At 32.6% G+C, this 25,607-nt stretch overlaps 2 protein-coding genes across 5 annotated transcripts; both read left to right on the forward strand.

The window, feature by feature from the left end:
• The first annotated feature begins 3,562 nt into the window (after positions 1–3,562).
• On the forward strand, positions 3,563–13,022 carry LOC113847509 (protein DEK-like). Of its 4 annotated transcripts, none has more exons than XM_027476667.1 (12): positions 3,563–3,882; positions 4,195–4,737; positions 4,815–4,848; positions 5,892–5,971; positions 6,054–6,113; positions 6,460–6,570; positions 6,658–6,738; positions 7,914–7,988; positions 10,002–10,482; positions 10,778–10,875; positions 10,965–10,995; positions 11,089–13,022. In XM_027476667.1, exons 2-12 carry the CDS (start codon positions 4,231–4,233, stop codon positions 11,247–11,249), a joined length of 1,719 nt encoding a protein of 572 aa, XP_027332468.1. In that variant the 5' UTR covers positions 3,563–3,882; positions 4,195–4,230; the 3' UTR covers positions 11,250–13,022. The 4 variants fall into 4 exon arrangements, with proteins under 4 accessions (XP_027332468.1, XP_027332486.1, XP_027332478.1 ...); XM_027476693.1 differs by lacking the exon at positions 3,563–3,882 and having other exon boundaries at positions 4,231–4,371; positions 4,438–4,737; XM_027476685.1 differs by lacking the exon at positions 3,563–3,882 and having other exon boundaries at positions 3,937–4,737; positions 10,023–10,482.
• Positions 13,023–20,721: 7,699 nt separating this feature from the next.
• On the forward strand, positions 20,722–24,207 carry LOC113853070 (omega-hydroxypalmitate O-feruloyl transferase-like). Its single transcript, XM_027483518.1, has 2 exons — positions 20,722–21,162; positions 23,344–24,207. Exons 1-2 carry the CDS (start codon positions 20,722–20,724, stop codon positions 24,205–24,207), a joined length of 1,305 nt encoding a protein of 434 aa, XP_027339319.1.
• Positions 24,208–25,607: the final 1,400 nt, after the last annotated feature.

Genomic DNA, 25,607 nt, shown 5'->3' on the forward strand with positions numbered 1-25,607 from the left:
GAACTTTGTATTAAGGTTTGGTATTGTTGACAGTATAAAAATGGTCGCTAATAATGTCTTGTGATAATTCTGCAATTATCTTCTTCTCTAAGAACGATAAGTACTCAAAGAGAGCAAATCACATGACTTTATATATATATATATATATGTGTGTGTGTGTGAAAGAAGAAGTGCAGAAATAGAAAGTGTTTATTGAACATATTGGTATTGATCTAATGATAACGGATTTGCTAATTAAGGGATTGTCCCCTAAAACATTTTCTAGCCATGTTGGAAGAATGAGTATTACAGACAAGTCTTTATTAGCATGAGCATGTGATTTCCACACACACACACACACACACACACACACACACACATATATATATATATATATATATGTTTGTATGTATGGATGAATAATTTTGCTCATATTATTGTAGACATTTTGAGAATTTAATAAAAGTATTATTTTTATTTATTCACTTGTTATATAAATTGTGTTATGTATATCCATAGTTTAAGTTGATAACAGTTACACATCGAAGATGCAATATGTAGTATGACTTATTTAAGTTATTTGATTTGAGTTGGTTCTGTAATACTTGAAAGGAATCATGACACATGATGACTTGTGATCGTCATGATCCAATAAACTCAATTCAATTAAAGACGATAACTTGATTATTTCAATGATATATGTACTTACAGTTCATTGAATCTTCAAGTCGTCATACAAGTTAAGTGAGAGATTGTTAGATTATTTTAATAATACATATAGTGACTTATATAACTCATAGTATGACTCTAATTAATGATTTAATGTGATGGTGGTTAAACATAAAATAGAGTCATTGAGGGTATAATTGTAAATATAATTATAAAGAAACTCTTCCCTTATATAAAAATAAAAGAGCAGTAACCAAATAGAGGTTATGACTAGGGATGAAATAGGCCAGACCATCCGACAAGAGCTTAAGGCCTAACCTATTTAAAGCCTAACCTGACTTAACCTATTTAATTAATAGACTTAATTTAACTTTTTAAAAAAGCTTAATTAATTAAATAGACCAAACTTAAACTTAAGAAAAAACCTATTAGACCTATTAGAATAGCCTATTTAAAATTTATAATAATATATTAAATAATTTATACAAAAATAATATAATAATATATTAAATTAATTAAATTTAAAATAAAATATTAAATTAAAACCCTAATCCTTTTCGTTAGAATTGAAGAATGTCTCTACTACATACTCTCTAAGAGAGAGCTCTGTTTGCTAGAGATTTTTTTTTGCATATCCTATACACATAACACTGATTTATGTTACGTTGTCTCGATTATGTCTATCACTAATTCGTCTCATCTCATCCATATCTTCTTACAGTCTTGTGCATTGTTTATATTATATATTTTTTTAATAATTTATTTAGATATAAGCCTTATGATTTTTGAAAAACATACCTATTTAGATAGTGTAATAGTTTATTCATAAAAAAACTTAATAACCTATTGAAGTCTCGATATGAAGTAGGTCATTAAAAAGACTAATAGGGCAAGTTAGACTTTTAAAAATGTTAGGTTAGGCTTAATAAAAAACTTATAATAGATAATAAGTCAAACTTATGCTTCAAAGTTATTAGATAGGTCATATCTATTTATGCAAAGTTTAAATTAGCATATTTCCATGTCTAGTTATGACATTCTCTAATACTATTTTACAGTTTCACGATAATCACAAAATTTTTTTTCTCTCAACTATAAGAAAAGAGGAAGTAAGAGTTGAGAAAAATACCAAGGGCTCAACAACATTAAAGCTAGGTAACATAAAAAAATAATAGATTCAAATTAATACTTTCTAAACCTTTAATTATATAAGAACTATATATTATTGCGAGAACTATAGAATTCAAAATTAATGGGAATAGTAATTTCATAATGATAAAATTAAAGCTAGAAATTACATAATAGAATAAAATCTAACATGCTTTGCCTCTTTTCATTCAAGTTCATTGGTAATACCAGTGCTACTGAGTTATTTAAGGATAGGAAGTGAGAGTTTATTTAACCTTTACAACATTGGCCTCATTTTGTTAGATGGTAAAATATAACATGTCCTGAAAATTGAGGGGCATACAATACTTTCCTTAAAAAGTTTATAAAAAATTTTATATTTAAAGAATTATAAAAATTTTGTTTTCTCATTAATCTTTAGAGACACATTTTAATTATTATTCATGACTCTTTAATTTGAAATTTGAAAGTTAATATTATATCATAACACTCTCTTCTCAAATTTCAAATTAGTTTTTTTTGTTTAAACCTTATCTTCACTGTCGTCTTCCATCGCTACTACTGCACTAGAGTTTCCCTTCTTCCAATTGATTTTCTCTTATTACCACTACAATTTCTTTCAAGTGAGTTTTCAATGATACTTTTATATTGTTTTATATAATTGGGTTTATGATGCTTATCTCCTTATTTACTTTATCGAATCATTAACAAAAAGATGCTTTATAAAATATGCATATAGCCCTAAAATATAGATGCTTTGCTGGATTTGAATATACCATAATTCATCACCAAGGAGCCCTCTTGATTGTATCCTAGATGTATGTTGACAAGCTCAACTGCATCCTCCCTTTGTAAGCGCTTTACCTTTACTTAGTGGATAGCCTGGTTGTCCAAGATTATTGTATGAAAAAATAGCTTTTGGGTGAGACAGAGTATCAACTCTAATGTCTGAGTTTGTTGTAGCCTTAATGCGCGTTCCTTCTCCATTGTAAGGGAAGATTTAAATTAACCTTCTTGCATTTAAAAAATTTAAGGGACCTTTTTGCATTAATAATGAATTATAGAAATAAATATTACATTTATTAAATTAATTAAACATAACCTAATTGATCTCCCGAAGAGAGATATGCCATGCTGTAACAAATGTCAAGGCACGGAGCAAGCACCTTGTTAAATTTAGAATTGTTGCTTGTATAAGAAACGGTTGTCTCTATAAATTGCCCCATAATGCATCTCTAAAGCTAGTTTTGTATAAGAAAAGGTATCTTATTTGAAAGAACATTTTAAGCTACCACCATTGATAATGGTCTTAGGTCACAGTAGATGTTTCACTTTTATCTAGATGGATAGCGATTGACTTCGATTATCAATAACATACTCAACAGTTTAAAATTCGCTCTAGTTGCAATCTTCTTGGAAGGGAGCTAAACAATGCATAGAGTGAGCTAAAATGCTAAATAACTTGATTTAACTATGAACTAAGTTCGGGCTCATAAATTGACTCTAACCTACTTTCTGGGCTTTCTAACCCTGTGTACTTCACGTCAGGTGAACTTTATATGGGTTGTTTTAACCTTGACTCACATGGGTCATAAGTGAATGTGATAAATTGAGCATATTTGATAGGTCTAGTTTAGACATGCTATAAAACAGGCTTGAGCCGCCTCCTTTTTATTTTTAACAATATTATTACAAAAGCAACCAGCGGGCCAAGGCAAAGCCCAAAGGTAGAGAACTGCTGCAGTACTAACACACAAAACCAATCAGCTGGAAGTACGCATGCTCAGAAGATAAACTAAACTCAGAGTTCTGTATAGGAAATTCACAAATAAATCTCTTTTGGGTCAGCGACAAATAAATCTTTCTCTTCTTTTATTTTGTTTCTCCATTTATTATCCATGGCTCTTTGGACTCGCCGAATTAAATCCTAGAATTTATGGCCCGTTCATCCAAACGATGCAGTCTGAAGGCCCGCCATGTTACTCATGATACCTTAATTAGCCCATAACGAAGGGCTGACTCAGTGTTTCAATTTCAAAGTGCAAAATCGCAGAATTGAATAATAATAATTTCACGAGGAAGGCCTCCATTGCACGTTACAGCAAGGTGGGGTTTTGTTAATTCTTAATTTCTATTGATTTTTGTTAAGTTGTTTTGCCGGGAGAAAAGAAAAAGAAAGGGAAGTGAGTGAGTGAGTGAGGGAGTGAGAGTGAGCGTTGAGGCTGAGGCTGAGGCTGAGGCCCGCTCACAAATTTGGCATCAAATTTTGAAAACCACCAACACTTTTACCCTCCAGCGCGCCCTTTCTCTCATCTCATCCTAACTCCAATTTCATTTCATTTCATTTAGCGATTCCCACCTTTCTCTCTCCTCTAATTCCATTCCCAATCACTCCGATTCTATTCCTTCCAATTCTAGGGTTTCTCTTCCCTCTAGGGTTCCCAATCGCCAAAAATGGCCACCGAAACCCTAGAAGACAACAAACCACCACCTCAAGACAAAGACGACAACCACGCACCTCCCGACCCTAAATCCCAACCCAACAAACAAGACCCCGAAGACTTGGAAATTTCCGAGAAAGACGCTTCCTCGGAAGTCGCGAAATCCGAGGACAAGAATGTCGACGACAAAGACGGAGCGAGCAATATGGAAGTAGAAGAGGAAGCTGATGAGAAGAAAGACACCGACGAACACGAAGACGAGGAGAAGGACAATGAAGAAGAAGAGGAGGAAGAAGAAGAAGCTGAAGAAGGTAAGAAGGGCAAGGCCAAGGGGCGTAGTAAAGAGAGTACGAAGAAGAGTAAGAAGAAAACTGCGTCGGCGAAGAAGGGTAAAAAGGATCCAGTTACTCCCACAAGCGAGAGGCCAACGAGAGAGAGGAAAACTGTGGAACGTTACTCTGTACCCTCGCCTGCAAAGTCTGCAAGGTCCTCTGCTAGTAAAGCTTTCACGATTGAAAAGGTGAAATTGCATTTTTTTTTTGTTTGGGACTCGAGTGAATTGTTCCTGTTTTGATTGTTCGGATCTCTGTGTTTTAGGGTCGTGGCACGCAGCTCAAGGATATACCGAACGGTGGGTTTAGTTGCTTTTCGCAATTGCTTTTTCCGTTTTCTCACTGTTGTTGTAGCCTGGTTTGTGATTTGTGCGATCCGTGTTTGCTTTCAAAATTGAAATGTTTAAAATCAGGATGCTGAATTTTACTTGCTAGTAACTTCTGGGTCAAGTTGTATATAATGTTAGAGACATCGCATGGTTAGGTCAGGAGTTTCAGCAATTGCATTTTGAAGTGCTGTCGTGGATTACTTGTTGTTGATTGTGTTTCCCTTCTCACTATGTTTTTCATATTTTTGCGTTTTTTTTTTAATAATTTTGTTGTATTTAATAATGATTAGGCTGGTTCCTGTTTCAATGATTTTAATATACATGGCTATAGGGCTTTTAGATTCGTGCTCCCTCAATATGGAGTTTCTTAGATGGGGGTAGTTGTTCCTGTTTTGAATTCAGGTAGAACTGAGCTATAAACATGAAGATATATATTCTTGTGGTCAGTTTTGGAAGCCTGTTTACATTCAGTGCTGTCTGATTTGTAGCCTGTTTGTATATGCTAAAATTCTTCCTTTCCGCTGACAGAATTTGTAATGAAAAAACAAAGGCTTGATTGCTAAATCAGGTCTTGATTGTGGCATAGAGAATATTAATCAACTTAATTTCTTAATGAGGCCTTTATAATTGTTACTGCCTTCCTGTTTTCTTCTTGCTTTCTCCCAAGTCCCTACATATAGCAAACGTTGATTGAAATACATTGCTTACTGTTGATGGGTTTTGTTTTCTTTCTGGTTGGCCTTGGTCCTGTAACTTGTAAACTTGAAGCGTTCTAAGTGATGTGTGCCAAAAAGTTTTGCCACTATTATTCACTGCATTGGTGTCAAACTAGTGAGGTAGTTGAAACTTAATGTAATGATTTTGATTTATCTTTTAGCTGCAATATTGGTTTGGTATTGGTTGCTATAATATATTATCTTTGCAGATTTTGAAATGGATTGTTTACCTCTTTCTTTATTTGTTTTCTACATCAGTGTTGCCCAATCAAGTTATTTATGTATAAACTGTTTCAGTGGCTTTCAAGTTGTCTAAGAGAAAACCTGATGACAACCTGCACATGCTTCATAGTTTACTGTTTGGGAAGAAAACAAAGGTAAAGTTCTTTAGATTATGTTGTTTTGGTCACTTAATGCATGGACCCTTTAACACCTTTGGTAATTCTAAATGATTTGCAGGCACACAATTTAAAAAGAAATATAGGCCAGTTTTCTGGTTATGTATGGACTGAAAATGAGGTACCATTGTGTTAGTTACTGTATTTTGCCTATCTTCTATTTGTAACTATTCAGGCCAAAAGGAGTGTTAGCTACACACTCTCCAAACTCTCTTTCTCATTTGCTTTTTACTATTTGGTGAAATTCATGTGAGACTCATTATGTACAGAGCAGGACTTGTTATTTAAAAGTATCCATGTAAGTTTCACCCCATAATAGTCTTTTGGGAAGAGTGTGTTGCTAGCATTTCTCTCTAGATGAATTTTCATGTGGTTTTTGGTCCATGTTCTCTTTTCACAATAATGCAAGTGTCTGAGGCTATAATTAACCCACTATTGGAAATTGCTGGCCTTATAAATGTTGGCAGGAAAAACAGAGGGCTAAGGTAAAAGAGAGGATTGACAAATGTGTCAAAGAAAAGTTGTTGGACTTCTGTGATGTTCTTAATATTCAGATAAACAAGGCCAACGTGAAGAAGGTAAGGATTAATATGAAATATTTCCCTTTGAGAAGAGAGTCTAAGTACTGTTTTGAAATGAAATTATTAAATGAGACATGCTTTCAGGAGGAGCTGTCTGCAAAGTTGTTGGAATTTTTGGAGTCCCCACATGCTACAACTGATATTCTGCTTGCTGAAAAAGAGCAGGTTTATTCTTTATAGATTATTATAATCAATTCACACTTTTTCAAGTTGTAACATAGATAAATAATCTGCATTGTTGCATATCATTTCATTGGTTGAACTATTTCTTTGATATTGAAAGCACTTCTCACACAGCATTGTCCTATTTTTGTTAGTTTGAAATTGTTTTAGTCCAACCAAGTATCCTAAACTTAACATGTTATATGCATTTCAAAGACAAGTGAAAATCGCATGTGATTGAACACTTCTTAGAATCCAATTGTTATTTAATATTCATCATGTGATGTTGGGTACTTGGGATGAACACTTTAATTCCACAATTGGATGAATGAGAACTTTCTATGAAGTAAATGTATGTGTCTTGTCTTAAGAGTCAATAGATCCTAACCATAGTTGTTAATAACGCACTATAGCGTTGCTATTGCGCTGGGGCCACCATGTCGTGGGGTGTTTGTCATGTTGTGGCGATTGTGGGGATTCGTGGCCAGAAAAGGGAGAAGTTCGTGTATGCGATTGTGCAAAATTGGGAAAGCAAGAAACCCTATTCTGATTTTTCTAAAACGCAGTGTTTTAATTATTTTTAAGGGTAGAGAGGTTATTTACCCTTTATAAAACATATATTGATTTCATCTTCCCACACTCTGCCTCTACACGAAAAGTTGGGGCCTCATCATAGTGGTTTCTCCCTTCTTCACCGGTTCATCCATTCCATTTCACTAGAGAAATCAGCTTTTCCGGTATTTCCTTTGTGTTTCTGTTCACCAGAAAAGTCAGCTTTTCCAGCGTCTCCTTTATTTTTTCTGTTCACTTATCATGCTTGCTTCAGGCTCTGTTTTGTTTGCTGAAGGAGATAAAGCTTTGTTTTTCTGCTGTTTTTCTATTCACTTGTCACTCTTGCTTCAAGCACTGTTTTGTTTGCTGAAGGAGAGAAAGCTCTGTTTTTCTGTTCACTGGTTACTCTTATTTATATGCATATTATAAATTTTTAAAGAGCAGTCATCCCACTATACATATTCCACTATAGCATTTTAGGGGTCAGCCGCCATTTTCCGCTATAGGAGATTAACAACTATGATCCTAACCTGATGTATTAATATTCTGCTCCTTTTTTTTCTGTTCTTGTTTCTTATTTTTATTTTGAGTGATTAGTTTTTTGAAGCTTGCTTCTATGTTAACAGAAAGGTAAAAAACGAACCAGAAAGGTAACTCCAATCAAATCTCCTGGTGAAGCATCTACAGAAACACCTGCCAAGGTAATTTTTAATTACTATGTGCTGAAATCATTCTGACTTGCTATATCTGTTATGCACTAATCTTTAATGGGCAATCTTTAGCATCAAATCATGACTATGAATGTTCCTTCTTCAAGTTGCATGTTTGGTGATGATTTAGTATCTTCGCACTTGTGACTGTCAGTTAATTGTATAATAGATCTAGAGTTTGGTTTTAATAGGGCTATAATATGACATGTTTTTTTGCTAGTAATTGTCTCATCATATCCTTATGGTCAGTATTTGAATATATTTTGTGAATTGCAATTGTAGAGGTGATCATGTAATAGGCATTTTGCATATGTCATCTTATAGCAATAATTTTTGCTATATGTTACATTATTGGTCAGTCATGTTTAGTGTTGATAGTTTGTTTCTGAAGTTGATGTCATTCTGCCTTGGAAATATTAGTCTATTCTGCCATCAGTGTCCATACGGCCTGTTACACCTGGTTTTCACTTTTTCCGTAAATGCTTGCAAAAGTTTATTTGTAAAGTTGTAACGGAGACATTTTTGTTAAAGCTTGTTTAAATCTAATTGATTCTATCACTCAAAATATTTTTTCCCTTAGCATAAGTTCAAAAGTTAGTGTTTAATTTTTGAAGTGGTTGGAATTTTAATTATGAATTTCATGAGTTATGACATTATGCTTCTGGTTCAGTGCATGGTAGTCAAAATCGAGATCCGGAAAGGGGGTCAAGATCGCAATTCTTAGGATCATAACGCAGATTATAAAATCCTACAAAATTGTATGTATCATGTAAAATAGTATAAATATGAAGATGAGGAAAGCAAATGAGAGACAGACAAGGGAAGGGAGCCACCCTCAAAACAGAGACAGAGACATGCTCACTTAAAACAAACAAAGAAAGAGATGAGAGAAGGGGGCATAGAATAGAACAAGGGGAGAAGGAAAATGGGTTTGGTGATGTATTATAAAAATTGGTAAGAAGACTATTTTACCCTTAAAAAACTTAAAACATGGTCATTTTAAGGGCAAAAAGGGAAAGTCAGATTATTTTTAAAAGTCTTTTTTACCCTTAAGAAACCCTAAAAGGGAAAGTCGACATTTTTGCTCTAGTGGCACTGTTGCTTTGTGAAAGGCCGCAAGTTAAGCTGCCATGGCTGCTAATACAGCTGCATTGTCTGCCACAGAAAAATGCTCCACTATGGCAGGTCTGTGGCAGCCGAAGGCTGCTCTGCCATGCACCGCTGTGCTATTGACAACTATAAAGCAATCGGGTTAAAAAAATGGGTTGCAGGTTAAAACACAATAAAGTTAAAACAGACACGGCACATGCCTACCAATCTTGCATGGCAATTCCACGAAATCGTACAAATCTTTGATCTTGCTTGTGAGCCAGCACGGCATGGTGGTTCAGGATTGTAGAATCGTGCGATTCTAATTTATGTTATTTGTTGCAAAGGTGGATTTTGAGTCTAGAAACTAAAAGATGAAGCTGTTGGTGATGGGTGATTGCACCTGTTAAAGTTTATGAATATTTTTATTGGTTTTCTTCAGTTGCAAGTGCTTTGCATTTGTTGTTAGTTTGTGTTTGTGGCTAGTTTTGACTGCTAAAATTGAGAATCTGGTGACTCAAGCATTAATTATTATCGCTTGATGGTTGTTGCTGAGTTGATCTTATGTGTTAATGTGGATTTTGAATTTAGATAAACAACATATCTTGATTATCTGTTAAGTTTCTGAATTTTGTCAATTGTTAATGCAAAGACACCTTATCAGCTTTTCATATGGATGTCTATTTTCTATTGCTGGGTTGACTTCTATTAGAACCATGTTGATTGTAGTGGCTTATTAGTTACATTTTTTTTGTGGCTTCTTATATTTTATTGTTCAATTGTATCTTCCTTTTATTTCCCAAGGGGGATTTGAGTTGCAAATATGCTTATTACTACAAGAGTGCAACAAATGATATCCTTCAATCTTTTTTTTATTATATTTAATCACTTGCTGTATATTTTATCTTGCTCTAGAAGCTAAAACAAACTTCACAGTCTGGGAAAAAGCGAAAGCAGTCTTCTGATGATGAGGAGGATGATAAAGCTGAACTTTCAGATTCAAAAGATGAGTCTCAGGAAGATGAAGATGTTGCAGCGCTGAATAATGAAAGTGATGATGAGGAAAGTAAGTTAGAGGAAGAGGAAGATAAACCGAAAGCTTGCAAGCGTACTTCCAAAAAGATTGTTAAGGAGGGTTCAGTGACCAAAGCTGGAGATAGAGCCTCATCTGGCAAGAAGACCTCTGTAAAAGAGGCCAAGAGCACTGAAAAAACTCAGAAGAAGTCAACTTCAAAAAAGAGTGTTGCTGAGCATGACAGTGCTTCTGCTTCCCTTTCTAAGTCAAAGCAACCTGCATCCAAGAAACTGAAAACTGTAAGCGAAAAGGATACTAAGGGGAAGGCTGCCAGCAAAAAACAAACAGACAAGTCCTCAAAGGCTTTGGTTAAGGATCAAGGTGAATTGACTGCATTCTCTCTTAATGTTTATGATTATGTGTTCTGTACTACTATAGTGCCATTTGCCTTAGTCTGCTGGTTGCCCAAGAGTTAATTTTTTGAACCTTTTGATTAATTTTGCTTGAGTTGTCTTGTCAAACATTCTGCACAATTTTCGTCTAATATTATGTTGTTATATTAAAACAAGTTATACAAACTTGTAATTTTTCAAAATTTGATTTTCTTATTAAATGTGGTTGTGTCCGCTTGTTTTTAATCCTGCTCACACCCATTTCTTTCTGATGCCAATGGTAGGGAAAGGTAAAAGTAATAAGAAGTCTAAGACAGAACCTACTAGGGAGGACATGCATGCAGTAGTCGTTGATATTCTGAAGGAAGTTGATTTCAATACTGTAAGTAATACTTCTGTGGCAATTCGTTTTAGTTTGGATTTTTGAGTTTTTAAATATACTTAGTTCATAAAATTTTGTACTTGATGCAGGCAACTTTGTCTGATATCCTTAGGCAACTTGGTACGACCTTTTTCTTGTCAAAATTCCCTCTCTTCTGAGTAAGAAAGGAATGGTATCTTGAACGCAGCTATTTTGTAATGAAAATGTTGACAGGTACCCACTTTGGTCTGGATTTAATGCATAGAAAAGCAGAGGTGAAGGATATAATTACAGATGTAATCAATAACATGTCTGATGAGGAAGATGAAGGAGAAGAAGCTGAGAATGACGGTGATGCAGATAAAGATGATGACGACGACGACGAGGATGCATGATTTAGTTGGGCAAATAATTTGACCTGTGCAGAAATTAGAGGCACGTGGGCATTAATAACTAGATTTAATCTTCATGATTCTCCTGTCAGCTGTCTCTACGGATTAAGTTAAGGTAGATATTTGGTTTGAGTTATCACCTTTTCCATGATAGATGCTTTATAAATTAGGTTTGTACTTTGTACCATATTTAGATATAACCCGTTCCTCTGTATTTTACTGATGTGACCTTTTATTTCTCATATTGAATAGTTTCTCTTTTTCGCTTGCCTGTAAACATCATTGCCTTCTAATTTAGATCAGTGCACTTTTTTTTTAATCTGTTAGAACTAGATTGTTGATCGTTGGAATTGAGATGATTTTCTTGCTTAAATAAGCGTTTATTCCTTGTAGTGTCATGACTTCCATTTTGGTTTGTAAATTGGGGATTTTCAGACGGTTAAGTATGCCACACTGGAAGACTTGATGTTTACTTATTTTTCTCTTTAGCCTTTCTGAAGGCCAGGGTTTAGGGTTGCAAGTCTTGCCAATTCTTTGATCAGTAGGTGTTTACAGATTGATTTAAATCTCTCTAAACTGTTAAGATAATATTAAAAAATTGGAAACTAAACATACCGCTAACCAAATTTTTGCCTGTAAATTCTTAAACTATATAATTATCGTAAAATTTTAAAATGTACCTTCCAAATATATATATATTTTAAAGTACTTCAAATCTTTTAGCAATGTTGTAAAGTTTCAATACTATACCCTTTCTCTATTTGATTGAGATAAAGATGAGGAAGGAGAATACTACAAATCAAAAAAGTGAACAAATCATAGATCCCCCTAGATCTAGTTCCTTAAGCCATAAGTTTCAACTCTACATTCCAGAATCCTGTAAAAAATTCCTAGCTTTTACAATAGAAAATCTTTTAGAACATTCTACTCTTCCAGAAGGTGCCCATAATGAAACTGATATTACTCCTCTTAGCCCATAATATGTTTTCAGACCACACAAATCTAATTTTACAATATCAATAAAAAAACTGACTTACCCCTCGTCCAGGAGTTAAAGAAATGATTCAGACCACATAACTAGATAAGTGTGCTCATCATGCTACATTTGTGGAATAATAATGTAAACTTGGAGATAAACCCATCTTTGATCAAACTTTGGCAGCAGGAAGGTTATATTGCTCTGCATACGGGTGCTGTAAGACTAATCCTCACTCTTCATGGAAGAAAAGGGACTTCCTGTTACAACAACAGTCTCTTTAATAGACTCTACCTATCAAGTACATGAACATGCTGTTATAAGAACAGTCTTGACCACCTTAATGCTGGAAGTGTGGTTTCGACCATGTTTCCAAATTTTAATGTACATCTAAGGGATCCCACTCTGCCCAAGAGATTTAAAGTTTAGGTCCAACTTGGTGGTCCACAAGAGCCTACTGCATTTCCTGCTTACTTGAAACATCAAATTATTTTCAGGCACCAAGGTCATTTCATTGATCTTCCCACAAATTCAAACCTTTCAAAAAATGCTCTGATGGTGGTTGCCAACACAAAATCATATTTCGTCAATCATCCATATTCGAAAGCAGATTCCAAGAAAAGATATCGAAGAACTGATTCCCAGAGAATTACTGAGTAATATGAGGTATACAAGAGTAGCCAACAGCCTGTCATGGATACAGAATTGATAATGAAGAGACTGCAAAGTGGGACAGTAAATCATTTTTAGAAAGAAAGATGAGTCCTCCTCAAGGGCCACTCTTTTCTAGATGATTACCCTAGGAGAAAAGGAAGGAAGGAAAAAAAATAAAAATCCCAATATACTATGTTAGAAGTGATGGAACTGCTATTTATTCTGACAAATTAAATGGACAATTCATTTGGGATGTTTCTCCTGAAGAATGTGATTCAGATTGTGATTGTTACTTAGACAACTGCTTCGGTGATGATGAAATCCAAGAGGAACCTAAAAGGAGAAAGAAAAAAACCAAAATCTCCTTGCAAACCACCTCAAAAGCCAAGAAGGTTTGACCCTGACAACACTCCATGGACAACCGTTCATCCTAAACCTTTACCTCTTTATAAGAAAAGGGGTTAAAGGTGTTAAGAGAAGAAGGTTATCCTCCTCCAGATCCAAAGCTAATAACTTGGCCTCCACCTACAAATTGTAAGGTAGACAACCACAACTATATTCCAAAGGCTCTTCCACAAGAATCGTACATGATGTTCTCTTCAGTTTCTTTGTCTTATGATCATAACTTTCTCACTTTTGGTACAAACAAAACCCTATATTACTACTAGCTCTGAGGTATTTCTTGATGGGGATATGAAGCCAGTCACTCAAGCAAAGTAAGTGCTAAATTGGCAGACAAAACTCTTCGGCACATAATGAAATTTCGAAAAAGATGGACAAAAAGTTTGACCTCTTGGAACAAGAGGTAGGCAAATTGTTGAAGAAATTACAATAGCACTATAAACAGATAAAAGAAAAATTTGAAAAGCTGAGTGAAGAAGTGGATCAAATAAAGAAAAATAGGGTTTTCATTGTAACTTTATTGAAGAAAGAAAGGGACCTGAAGAATGCTTAAGCTCAAATTAATGCGCTAAAAGAGAGAGAAAAATCCATTATCTCTTGTGTGACTTTGATTCAAACTTTGGTATGCCCTAAAAAATCTTCCCAAATACAACTACACAAAGTCAGACACAACTAATACCGCTTTTCCCCCCAAGTATGAAAAGAAAAGAGCAATTTATTCCTACAAGATCACTCTCTCCTGAGTCTTCATAACAAAAGACTGAATTTGCATCTTCAAATTCTTCCCTAACCAATCCAAAAGGGGTCCTAGCTGTCTCAGAACCAGTTCTTGATTTAGTCTGATTCAAAACCTAGAGGATTTAAAAAACCCATCTGAAGATTTGTATGAAGTTCAAACAGAAAATGAAGTAGAAAAATTTGCAAATCTTTCAAAACTGGGATAGAAGAAGATTCAACATTTGATAATTCTAGAGATTTAGAAGTAAATACTCTTGTCTCAGCTATAAGATTTCTAGACTTCAAGGCATGGATCGATGCCAAGATGGTCAAAGTTGATGCTAATCAGTATAAGATCATAGAAGAATTTTGTGTCAATATGACTGGAATACTAAAAGAATGGTATGACAGGCTCATACAGTAAATCAAGAAAGTGTCCATCGGCTTCTATAGAAGTTATAAAGGGCCTGCAGTTTCATTTCCTCAGAGATCAAACTCTTTTAATCCAAAATGTTAGAAGAGAATATTTTGACATGAAGTGTTGTTCCCTAAGAAGATTGACATTGAAAGACATTACAGGATGTCACAGAGGTTTTACCAACTAATTGGAGTAAATGATTCCAGTCTAAAGAACACATATATCGGTTCTCTCCTTGAAGATCTTCAAGAAAAAACGGGGGAATTTTGCAGCAAATGAACAAGGAGATAACTCAAATGACCTTCGGAGAAATACATCAGATCAATATTACGACACTTGAAAAAATATGTTGTCAACAACAAATGTTCGAGAAGATAATGAAGGACTGCAAAATAAATAAATAAAGGGTTTTGCAAGAAGAAAAATACTTGAAAATAAAGTGTGATGAAAAAAATTGTCATTGCAAAGCAAACTCCTTTAAAAAGAAAAAAGAAAAAAAAGAAGAAGAAGAAAAGAAGTCCTTCAAGGGAAAGAAGAAAAAGAAGTTCAAATTCTTAAAAAAGAAACCCTTTAGAGGAAAGGGTAATAACAAGAGATGTTTTATCTGCAGTAAAAAAAGACATTTTTTAAGAAACTATCTTGACAAGAAAGAAAAAGCCACTAAGATAGTTCAATCTCCTCTTTTAGAAGGAGAAGATGTTGAATCACTATATGAAGAATAGAAAAATCCAGATAACTTCATAATATTCGACATTCAAAATTCATAAAATGAGTCTTCAGAAGAAAGCAGTAAAGAAGATTTAGACACTGAATATTTTCCTCTTCTAGAGTTTCAGAAAATTGAAGAGCTAGAAATAAATGCCATCAAGTTACAATCTCCTCCTCTTCCAAGTATGATGAATATTTAGACACTGAATATTCCTATAAAAGTCACAGTGTTTCTTGATACTGTAGCTCAAAGGAGTATGATGAATCTAGCCATATTGCCTTGCACATGTTGGGAAAGTCATTCTCAAATATTCAAGGCAGCCACTTACAACTGATTTGATAACCAGGTCCAAAATTGGTATGCAATTCTTTCCTGATTGCATCATATGGACTAAAGCTATAAGATCATATCTTCTTGAGAAAGATATTCTTATCCAAAGCAAACAATTACAAATTATGGCAAATGGATTAAAATACCAGGGGAAATTCAAGCCCTTTTACAAGCTCTTCTTTCTAGTAGAAGCTCTTCCTAGATATGAAGAAATCAAATAAAAACTTCTCAATCTTTGTGTCGATAGAATGATCTTTTCAAACATCCAATTCCTTTCTTGTTAACGTGCCTTTAAACTCAATGAAGATATAAATCCAACCAAGGCAACCCATCTATGAATGAATCCATCAAAGTTAAAAGCAGCACAAGAAGAGCGTCAACTATTGATCAAACAAGTGCTAATTGAACCAACTACTTCAGAATGGGCAAACACAACATTCGATGTAAATAAAAGATCAGAACTAGTCTGCAAAAAAAGAGACTTGTGGTAGATTATTGCCCTCCTAACTAGTTCTTTAGGGATGATGAATTTCCTCTCACAAAGATCTATACTATTTCCAAAGTTTGACATGAAGTCAGGTTTCTGGCTACTAAGCCTTGATCCAAAGGGCAGACCAAAAACAACTTTATGCATTCCAAAGTTATACCCTTTGGCTTCAAAGTAGCAGTGTCCTTATTTCAGAAAGTTATGATCAGATTTTTTGACCCACAGTCCAGTGCCCTGATATATATTGACGATGTTCTTTTGCACTCCCCTTATTGAGAAAGCCACAAAAAATCCTTGTAACAATTCTATAAAATATGTAACAAATACAGAGTAATGCTTTAAAAAATCTCAGATAGGTGAAAGAGAAATTAACTTCTTGAGAATGCATTTTTTCCAAGGAAAATATGTTCCTCAACCACATATAGTCGAAGAACTTCCAAATTTCTTGAATAAGATATGTTGTATTTATGGTGTACTTTTTAATCCACAATTATCCTATCTTGTTTCCAACTTTTAAAATGTTTTGAGTTTTTAGAAAATTCCAAAAATAAGTCTTCTTTGTTATGGACCTTTTTGGAATGCTATCAAGCATTATCAATATGAAAAAAAGATCTTCGTCTGGAAACACAAAGGATTCAAATCTGGAAACAAATTGAAGTTGGATAGAAGACCAAAGAGGCAAAAAATTATGTCACAATAGCAATAATCCATAATCCATATTTTCAACATTCATTAACAAAATTGCTATGGACAGAGAACCAAGTCAGAATTTGGTCATGTTTTCACTCAAGAAGATGAATCACCGTTCCACAAGCAAAATTAATAGTACATTTATGAGTTAAATGAAACTTTTGGAGATATGGTTGGAGTAAATTTCATTTGTATAAATCTAAAACCACTTGATTTAATTTATCCATCAAATTCAGAAGAAGAAGATATCTGGAAAGACACCACCCAAATGATGCAACCTATTTACAGTACTAGAGATAAAATGGTATGTGGAGATTATGTAAAAGGACATATAATAATGCAAGATGCTCAAGATCTATATCCAGGTCCAAAATACTTAATGGATTGGCAAAAGAAAGACTTGGATTCTGATGATCCAATATGTTGCCTAGTCACGAGCCTATGTATAAAGACAAGGACCTCAGATGTTTGTGTTTTGTAAACGAAAATTGTCCTTTAATGTAAAGTGTGTACTGTAGGAGGTCGTGTCGACCTTAAAAGATGTTTGATGTTATCATTATAAATACTGTAATAGATTGTCACGTATCTAACTTATTTCTCTACATAAGGAGTATTTGTAATTAGTTCAAGGCAGAGAATGCCTCCTACTATCAATAACATCTTCTATATTATTATTATGACTTTCTAAATTCTCTTTCGTTTTCCTGAAAGTTTTAATTTTTTAACTATGACATAAATATTTGTAGAACAAAGAGAAATAATTCTTTAGGACATAGAGATTATACTCTACACTTGCCTCTCTAAGAGGATCCTGTGCATCAAAAATCTATTAGACCAAGATCCATGGGTGAGACTTGAGAAAGTAAGCTACGGTGTGCTAGAAAGCTGTTCTTGTGAAAAGTTTAAATGTAAAAGGGGATAGATCAATTTTTAAAATGTAAGTATTCAAACAAATATTATAATAAGAGCTCATCCGCACACAGTTAAGTGTCGTATACTGTTAAGGCGTAAACCAATCTTTGGGGATAAAATGAAATCTTCTACTAGTCACTTGCTAAGACCTACAAAGTCCATGTCGTGTTAAGATGAACAAAGTTATACTAATAAACATACTTTCATGCTTTACTACTAATTTTTTCTGATCAATATGGTTCAACTATCTGGATAGAATATGAGTTTTATATTTATTTCTTGCTTCTGACGCACTGTATTAGCGATAATATAGCTGGAAAGTAAAACACATATTTTGCTTATATGATAACACATCCTAACAAAGAAAAGATAGGTACATTAAAAACATCAGGCTTAAGGGTAATTATAAATTGAAAGCATTATATATTAATGTGTTGGGATGAAACTATTTTTTAATATTATAATCAGATTGATTGAAAAATAGAAGGAAATAGGGTTTTATGATAAATAATGTTTTAGAAATCATAATTAAAACCTAAAAGATTATTTTTATTAGGTTTTGCTTTTCTCTGTTATCTTTAATGATTTATTCACTTAAATATAAAATAACTGTTATAAATAATTTTATACTTTTGCTATACTTTAACTATGAAAAGGATTATTTGAAACAACTTAAACGATATAAATTATCTTTAAATTATATTTTATCCAACATATCTAGAAATAAAATCAATATCATACAATTTATTATAATAATAATAATAATTAATTAATTATATCTAGAATTAATTATTAAAATTATTTTAAAAACAATTCAATCCAAATACACACGTAGTGTTTTGATTGTAAATGTTGCTAATATAAATGGTATAAATCGAGAGTAATATAATTATTTGTTTTGGCAACTCTTAAAGTAAGGGGTTGCAATGGGTTGCAATATGAAAGACAAAATATAGTTGTATTATTAAGGAAAAATTGTATTTTAGTCTTTTGATTTCTACAGTTTTTTTATTTGATCTCTTAATTTTTAAAAATTTAATTTATTATTCTTACTTTAAAAAATATTTAAAATATATTTTTTCATTAAAAATATTAACTCTGCTAAAATATCTTAAGCTATTTTGTAGTAAAACTATCTTATTTGTATAACATTTGATTTGTTATTAGCTCATCAGCGTGAGACTTGATATCTCAATGCTCTCTCTTAAGTTCAACTAATTTTATCTTAACTGTGACTTGTATCTTTTCTTTTTAATTTTTTAGTCTAAACTTGTAATTTTACGTTTTTGGACTGTTACCTTATGCCTTTTTTTTATTACTTAGGTTTGTAATATTTTTTTTCATGAATATTCTTTTCTCAATACTACATGTCTCTAATTACTTATTTTTGGCCTTCATCTTTTTCCTTCCTTGTGATTTTCTCTTCCTTCCTTCCTTCTTCTTCCTTTCCTTACTTTAGTCTTTTTCTTTTCTTTTGTACTACTTTATCTTCAATTTCTATTGCAAAACTTCTATCACCAACCAAAAGCCACTTGATCCACAGAGATGATTCATATTGAAAACATTTGGCTCCAATTAGGTCCCATCAATATTATGAATTTTTTTTAAAGAATATTATCATTGCTTTTTATTGTTTTATTCAAAAATCCTACACAATAAAGGAGATGAAGAGGAAGAAGAAGGGAGGGGGAGAAAAAAAAAGAAGGATAAGAAGAAGATGATGAAAGGAAAGAAGAAAAGGAAGATGTGAAAGAGAAAGGAGAAGACACGTGAAAGAAGATGAATAATATATATGGTAAATAAAGATAAAATTTAAATTAGTTAGTATTTTTAATTGAAAAGACTTGTTTAAAATAAGTAGAGTTAGTTAGAGAGACAAATTAAACTTTAAAAAGTTAAAGAATCAAAGAAAAAAATTTGTAAAAGTTAAACTAAAAGTATAATTTTGTCTATTATTAAATAAAAATTAATTATTAATTATTTTATAATTTATTGTATAGGTGAACACATTTTATTATAATTATAATTTTTATTTTTTTTAATAAACGGATAACTTCTCATCCTTAAAGTACAATCTTTATTTTGGAAGACTGAAGTTCTCAAATATCTAAGGTGTACACAACTTGAAAACAAAGAAATAGATAAGAAAGAAGAAGAAAAAAACTGTGTAACGGATATTTTAATAATAATAACATTTCTTTATAATGCTTTATATGAAATATTGTTTCCTATCTTGTTTTATTACATCAAACATAATATTATACATTCATTCTTCTCTCTTTATTTCCCTTTCTATTGTAAAGCAAATTGAATAATTATAATATCTCTCTTTACGTAATTAATGGGCAGTGTGATAAAGAAAAAGAAAGAAACAAGTGATAAGATGAATGTAGAAGTTGAAAAAATGATGGGTGGAGTTAGGTGAGTTTGGAACGCCAACTCGGCCAACCAATTCCGTCATATTTCGTTTCTACCTGGTAATGTTTAGTTTCCTACCGTGCTATAACTTAACGTGTATGAGTGCAAATTGCACCCATAAACTAAAAATACAGTTATAATAATATGTCTCTATCAAGTTGCTACATTTTGTTAATCAAACGAAATGGTCACCAAAAACATTTTATCTCTCCTCTTCCTATATAATTCCTGCAATCCTACATGCATCTTCTAATATCATATCCTTAATCATTTTATCGACTCAGCATTTCCCGTGCTAAAGATTATTCAGGTAATTAAAAAGCCGAGTGAATTGTATACCTTGTTTAATATTTGCATTTTTTTTTTGTCAAATACATATGCTCCCTTTTCCATGCATGATGAATTTCTCTGAACTTGTTCATTTTGTGGGGCTATGAAATTTTTATAAGTTGGCAACAGCCTTAACATTGTTTTTGCATACAAATACCATGTTCTATCACGGTGGATCCTTAATGTTGGGAGGAAACAGAAAAGTCTTTTGCATTTTCTATCACAGTTCACATAGAAAAAAAAAAAACACACACACACACACACACATAATTTAAGCATGGTTCCATACCTCTTGCTTATGTCAACGAATACACAGCTATTCAAAATGGTTATATTCATAATATTTTTTACCTCTTCCCTTTTTAAGTTTTTGGATGTGAGACTTGGATGAACCCACTTTAAGTCAACACTTCAAAGGTTAATTCGAACGTGATGGCTAATGCAAACATCTCTAGCATCGAGCTGGAAGTAAAGCAAGGAGAACCAGCTAGAGTTCAACCTGAAGAGGAAACAGAAAAGGGACCCTATTTCCTTTCAAACCTTGACCAGAATATTGCTGTTCCAGTGCGCACGGTTTATTCCTTTAAATCTGCTTCTAGAGGAAATGAGGATGCTGCACAAGTTATCAAGAATGCCTTGTCGAAGATTCTTGTCCCTTATTATCCTATGGCAGGAACGTTGACTATAAGCTCTGAAGGGAAGTTGATGGTGGATAACACTGGGGAGGGTGCAGTATTTGTTGAGGCTGAAGCAAATTGTAACATAGAAGACATTGGAGACTTAACAAAGCCAGACCCCGATGCTCTTGGGAAACTGGTTTACAACATCCCTAGTGCTCGAAACATTCTTGAGATGCCTCTTATGACTGTTCAGGTTTGACTTGCTTCGTAACCTAAATATCAACTTACACATAGAAGCAATATAATTGTCTTTGCATTACTTACTATTATATACTACTACTTCATTAACAATAATAATAATCTTGGTAACTTTATATACATTTACTTTTTATTAATTCAATTTTTGGATTATACATATGTTTTATTTTGAATATTTGCCTAAAATTTACAAAAATAATTAATATATAAGTATCAAATGGTTCATATTTTTATTTATTTTGAAAGTATATATTATATTAGTTTTAATGTATATCAATGTAGTATTAATTTTTTTTATTAAGCAAAACATATATTATTAGAGAGAGTTTAAAGGAAACTTAAAACCCATATACAAAGAGAAAAAACTAATATTTACTTAAAAAAATAAAAACTAAAAAATACTTATGTAAAGTTAAGATGGATGTAATTTTGTAAGTTTAAATACCTATCTACTAACAAAATATCTTCTCTCTTACTGACAAATAATAGTCATTTCTAGGACATCAGAATAATATAATTTGTGACTTCATTCTCATCCAAAACACCATTAAAAAATACTATTATATTTCTGTGTAACTATAAAGACTACACTGTACTTACCCAAACAATTAATAAACATATCATTTATCTTTTACTACAACTAATACTAACCCAAGAAAGTAAGTGAGTCGATAAATCTGAAGGCAAAACAAATGAGAATCCAAGCCAACACATCGTAAAGTATCAGATTTAAGATAAAATTGAGCACGTTAGAAACAAATGATTTGAAAGTTCCTCCAAACTATGACAAAAGCAACAAGTTATATCATCGATTTGAACATCACGATCAATCAACAAACTTTTACAAAGAAATACATTCAACAACAATTGCTAAGAAAATACTAAATACTTAAGAGGGACATTTTCTTTTCATAACTTTTGCAAAGTGTCTGCCGTACACTGATTTACACTATTAGGATCACCAAAAAGGTTCAAATAGCCATGAATGCGCATATTGTACCGAATAACAACTTGAATAATCTGCCTTCCATACCCATTTATCTTCTTGTTGCACCTTAATAGGAACTCCAACCACAAGTTCTAACAAAAGATTAAAGCTTGAGATTTCATGTTAAAAGAGTCCTCTTCGCCAATTAACATCACAAACCCACCTAGTACTATCATGAAAACTATTCTCTAATATACAAGATTCAACATTCCTCACCACAGCAAACAATTGCGAAAATACCTCACACAATGGCATCCCACTTACCCACTTATCTCTTTAAAAAAGAGTGTGTAAACCTGCACCCACACCCCTATCCAACTTCTCATCCAACCATAAATTTTCTTGATGAATAACCTCCAGCAAATCATGCCACCACAAAGAACATTTGTTGTTGACTGATGGACGCTGAATAACAGAAACTAGTCTATCATACCTAGCTTCCAACAGCTGCACCTACAATGAACTAAAATAATTAACATTTCACCACAACCATTTATCAATATAATATTAAATGATTCTAAATTATAATAAAAATTGTATATATAACTTATAAACTTTCAATTTAATGATATATTTTGGAATATAATTATTCAGTAAGAAATTCTTAAAGGCCTTATAATAGTGAGTTTTTTTTTTTTTTTTTATGTTAGTGTAAATTAGTCCATTTTCATATATTCGAGCAAATCTTAAATATGAAATCATGCATAAATTGTTAAGGTTAAAAGTTAATTATAATTTATGTATGTTTTTACATATTATTTATAAGTTAAAATTTAATTTTTATTTTAATAAAAAATATATTTAACGTTAATGCATATTATTGAAATAATATTTTCATTTTAATTAATAAACCGTACTTAAAGAACTATAACTATTTTTTATCCTTTATGCCAACATTAAAACCTATTTGAATTCTCGTTCAGAAGGCTAGTGCATATTGATGGACGATTGTAATTTTTTTTTTTTTACAAAATCGATTATAGTTGTGATACAAACAAGCCTAAAAGCCCTATAGCTTTTACCTTCTAACGCAGGCAATTCAATAAAAATTTAATAGTATTGCAGCTGTCCTTAATCTCAAGTAGAAATAGCCCTCTTATGTTGTACGTTTTCATGTGTGTGTGTGTTTGGTGATGTTCTTTTTCAGCAACAGCATGCATATATCTAAGGTGCTAAATGACGTTCCAGGTGACAAAGTTCAAATGCGGAGGATTCACTTTGGGGCTATGCATGAATCACTGTATGAAAGATGGGCTATGTGCCATGGAGTTTGTGAATGTATGGAGCGAGATAGCGCGAGGATTGGACTTAAAGATTCCACCATTTCTCGATCGAACCATAATCAAAGCACGTAACCCTCCCAAAATAGAGTTTCAACACAATGAATTTGCCGAAATAGAAGATGTATCAAACACTAAAAAACTCTATGAAGAAGAAAAGATGCTCTACAGATCCTTCCTTTTCGACCCCAAGAAGCTTGAGCTACTTAAGAAAAAGGCCACTGAGAATGGGGTTTTGAAAAAGTGCTCAACTTTTGAAGTCCTTTCAGCTTTTGTTTGGAGAGCTAGAACCGCAGCCTTAAGGATGCAACCTGATCAACAAACAAAGCTTCTCTTTGCAGTTGATGGAAGGTCAAAATTTGTGCCTCCAATTCCAAAAGGGTACTTTGGAAATGCTATTGTGTTGACAAATTCAGTGTGTAAGGCAGGGGAGCTATTGAAGAACCCCTTGTCATTTTCAGTGGCATTGATTCGTGGGGCAATTGAATTGGTGACAGATAGTTATATGAGATCTGCCATTGACTATTTTGAAGTGACAAGAGCAAGGCCTTCCTTAACAGCTACACTTTTGATCACAACTTGGACTAGGTTGTCTTTCCACACCACAGATTTTGGGTGGGGGGAACCTTTGTGTTCTGGCCCTGTCACCTTGCCTGAGAAAGAAGTCATTTTGTTCTTGTCACATGGTCAAGAAAGGAAAAGCATAAATGTGCTTCTGGGTTTGCCTGCTTCTGCCATGGAAATTTTTGAAGCACTGGTGATGCAGATATGAGAATGCAGTGCACTTGGGAGGCACAATTGTTAATGGGTAATATTGGTCGGGTGAAAAAGACTTCCTTAATTTAGTCGTTGAATATCCCCTCAAATTTGTAATAAAGGCATAGTTGAAGAGAAATTATATCAATTAATATGAAAAGACATTTCTAGGCTGACAGTTGAATACTAATTTTTGTTTTAAAATTTTAATTTTTTTTATCTTGATTTAGAAAATCAGAAAATAAATAATTTTATTTTAAGAAAAATAAAAGTTAATTTTTACAAATTGGAAAAACTCTAATTTGACTTCAAAATAGATAAAAAAAAATTTGCAGGAAAATAAACCAAAAAATTGAACCAACTTTTGACATGAAAATAAATTGGAACATAAATTTAACCTTTTTTAATCCCAAAGAGCATAAAAAACTTGAAAAGAAAAAAGAAAGCAAGGGTAGAGAACGTAAAAGAAAAAATCGAACAAAGGAAAAGGTGAAAAACAAAGAACAAAAAAAGAGAAGCATCCTAGAAGAAAACGAAATAAAAACAAGAGCTAAAAAAAGAGAAGAAATTAAAAAATTACAAAGAGGTAGAAATAATATCCCCATCATTAAGTAAGTGTTCCTTTCAGATTTTTTATAACTTCATGTTCAAATGTTCTTGTGAATTAAATCTTTATACTTATCTCCACTCTGCCTTTGTAAATTGTATAAATTTAAATTTAAAAAAAAAATAATTTCAAAGAGATTATTAAAATAGTAATGATTCATATTATTTTTACAACATTATATATCATCTTATATTTGTTTCATTGATATAAGTATCTTATAGATTATTGATCCATTTGAAATGAATGTTGATCTTTACATTAAAAACTTATCCATTTAAAATTAATATTGATCATTGTTACTACTAATATCTTATATTAATGAAGCAAACAAAAGATTTTGAATAATTTTTCATCCTTTTTATTTTATTTATAGGTCGAGAAATACAAAGTTGTTTAAATATTGTGAGATTAAGTAGCATTGAGATAAAATCATTTGAATTAAAAAGAAAGTTACATCTAAAAGTTAAAAAGGTCAACACTACTAGTTTGTGAGAATTAGGAAAGAAGTTAAAGATTCAACAACTTATTGAAGTAAAGAGAATTGGAAATATCTTGAGATTGATGGAAGTTGATGTGCATATATCATAACAACCCTAACTTAGTATTATGATTTCTCATTAAGGTGTTTCACCTTTCAAGATTTTCAGTTGGCTCACATTAGAAGAATTTGAGCATATTCTAAATTTTCCTTTCGAGATTTAGCAGCTGTACCGTAATGTCCCATGGAAAATCATGCATCTCTTCCGACTATAGCCAATGTTTTGAAGATCCACCTAATAGAGTTGTAACAAACCTACTAAGAGAAACAT

Source organism: Abrus precatorius, unplaced genomic scaffold (genome assembly GCF_003935025.1).
Source record: "Abrus precatorius isolate BTA unplaced genomic scaffold, Abrus_2018 Scaffold10, whole genome shotgun sequence".
NCBI lineage: Eukaryota > Viridiplantae > Streptophyta > Magnoliopsida > Fabales > Fabaceae > Abrus > Abrus precatorius.

What these genes read in the sequence shown, in the direction of transcription:
- LOC113847509 (XM_027476667.1), top strand. Translation starts at nt 4,231, where the DNA reads ATGGCCACCGAAACCCTAGAAGACAACAAACCACCACCTCAAGACAAA. An exon ending in ATGTATGGACTGAAAATGAG is followed by an intron (nt 6,114 to 6,459) that starts GTACCATTGTGT and finishes AAATGTTGGCAG; the next exon opens with GAAAAACAGAGGGCTAAGGT. An exon ending in ACAAGGCCAACGTGAAGAAG is followed by an intron (nt 6,571 to 6,657) that starts GTAAGGATTAAT and finishes ACATGCTTTCAG; the next exon opens with GAGGAGCTGTCTGCAAAGTT.
- LOC113853070 (XM_027483518.1), top strand. Translation starts at nt 20,722, where the DNA reads ATGGCTAATGCAAACATCTCTAGCATCGAGCTGGAAGTAAAGCAAGGA. An exon ending in TGCCTCTTATGACTGTTCAG is followed by an intron (nt 21,163 to 23,343) that starts GTTTGACTTGCT and finishes ATGACGTTCCAG; the next exon opens with GTGACAAAGTTCAAATGCGG.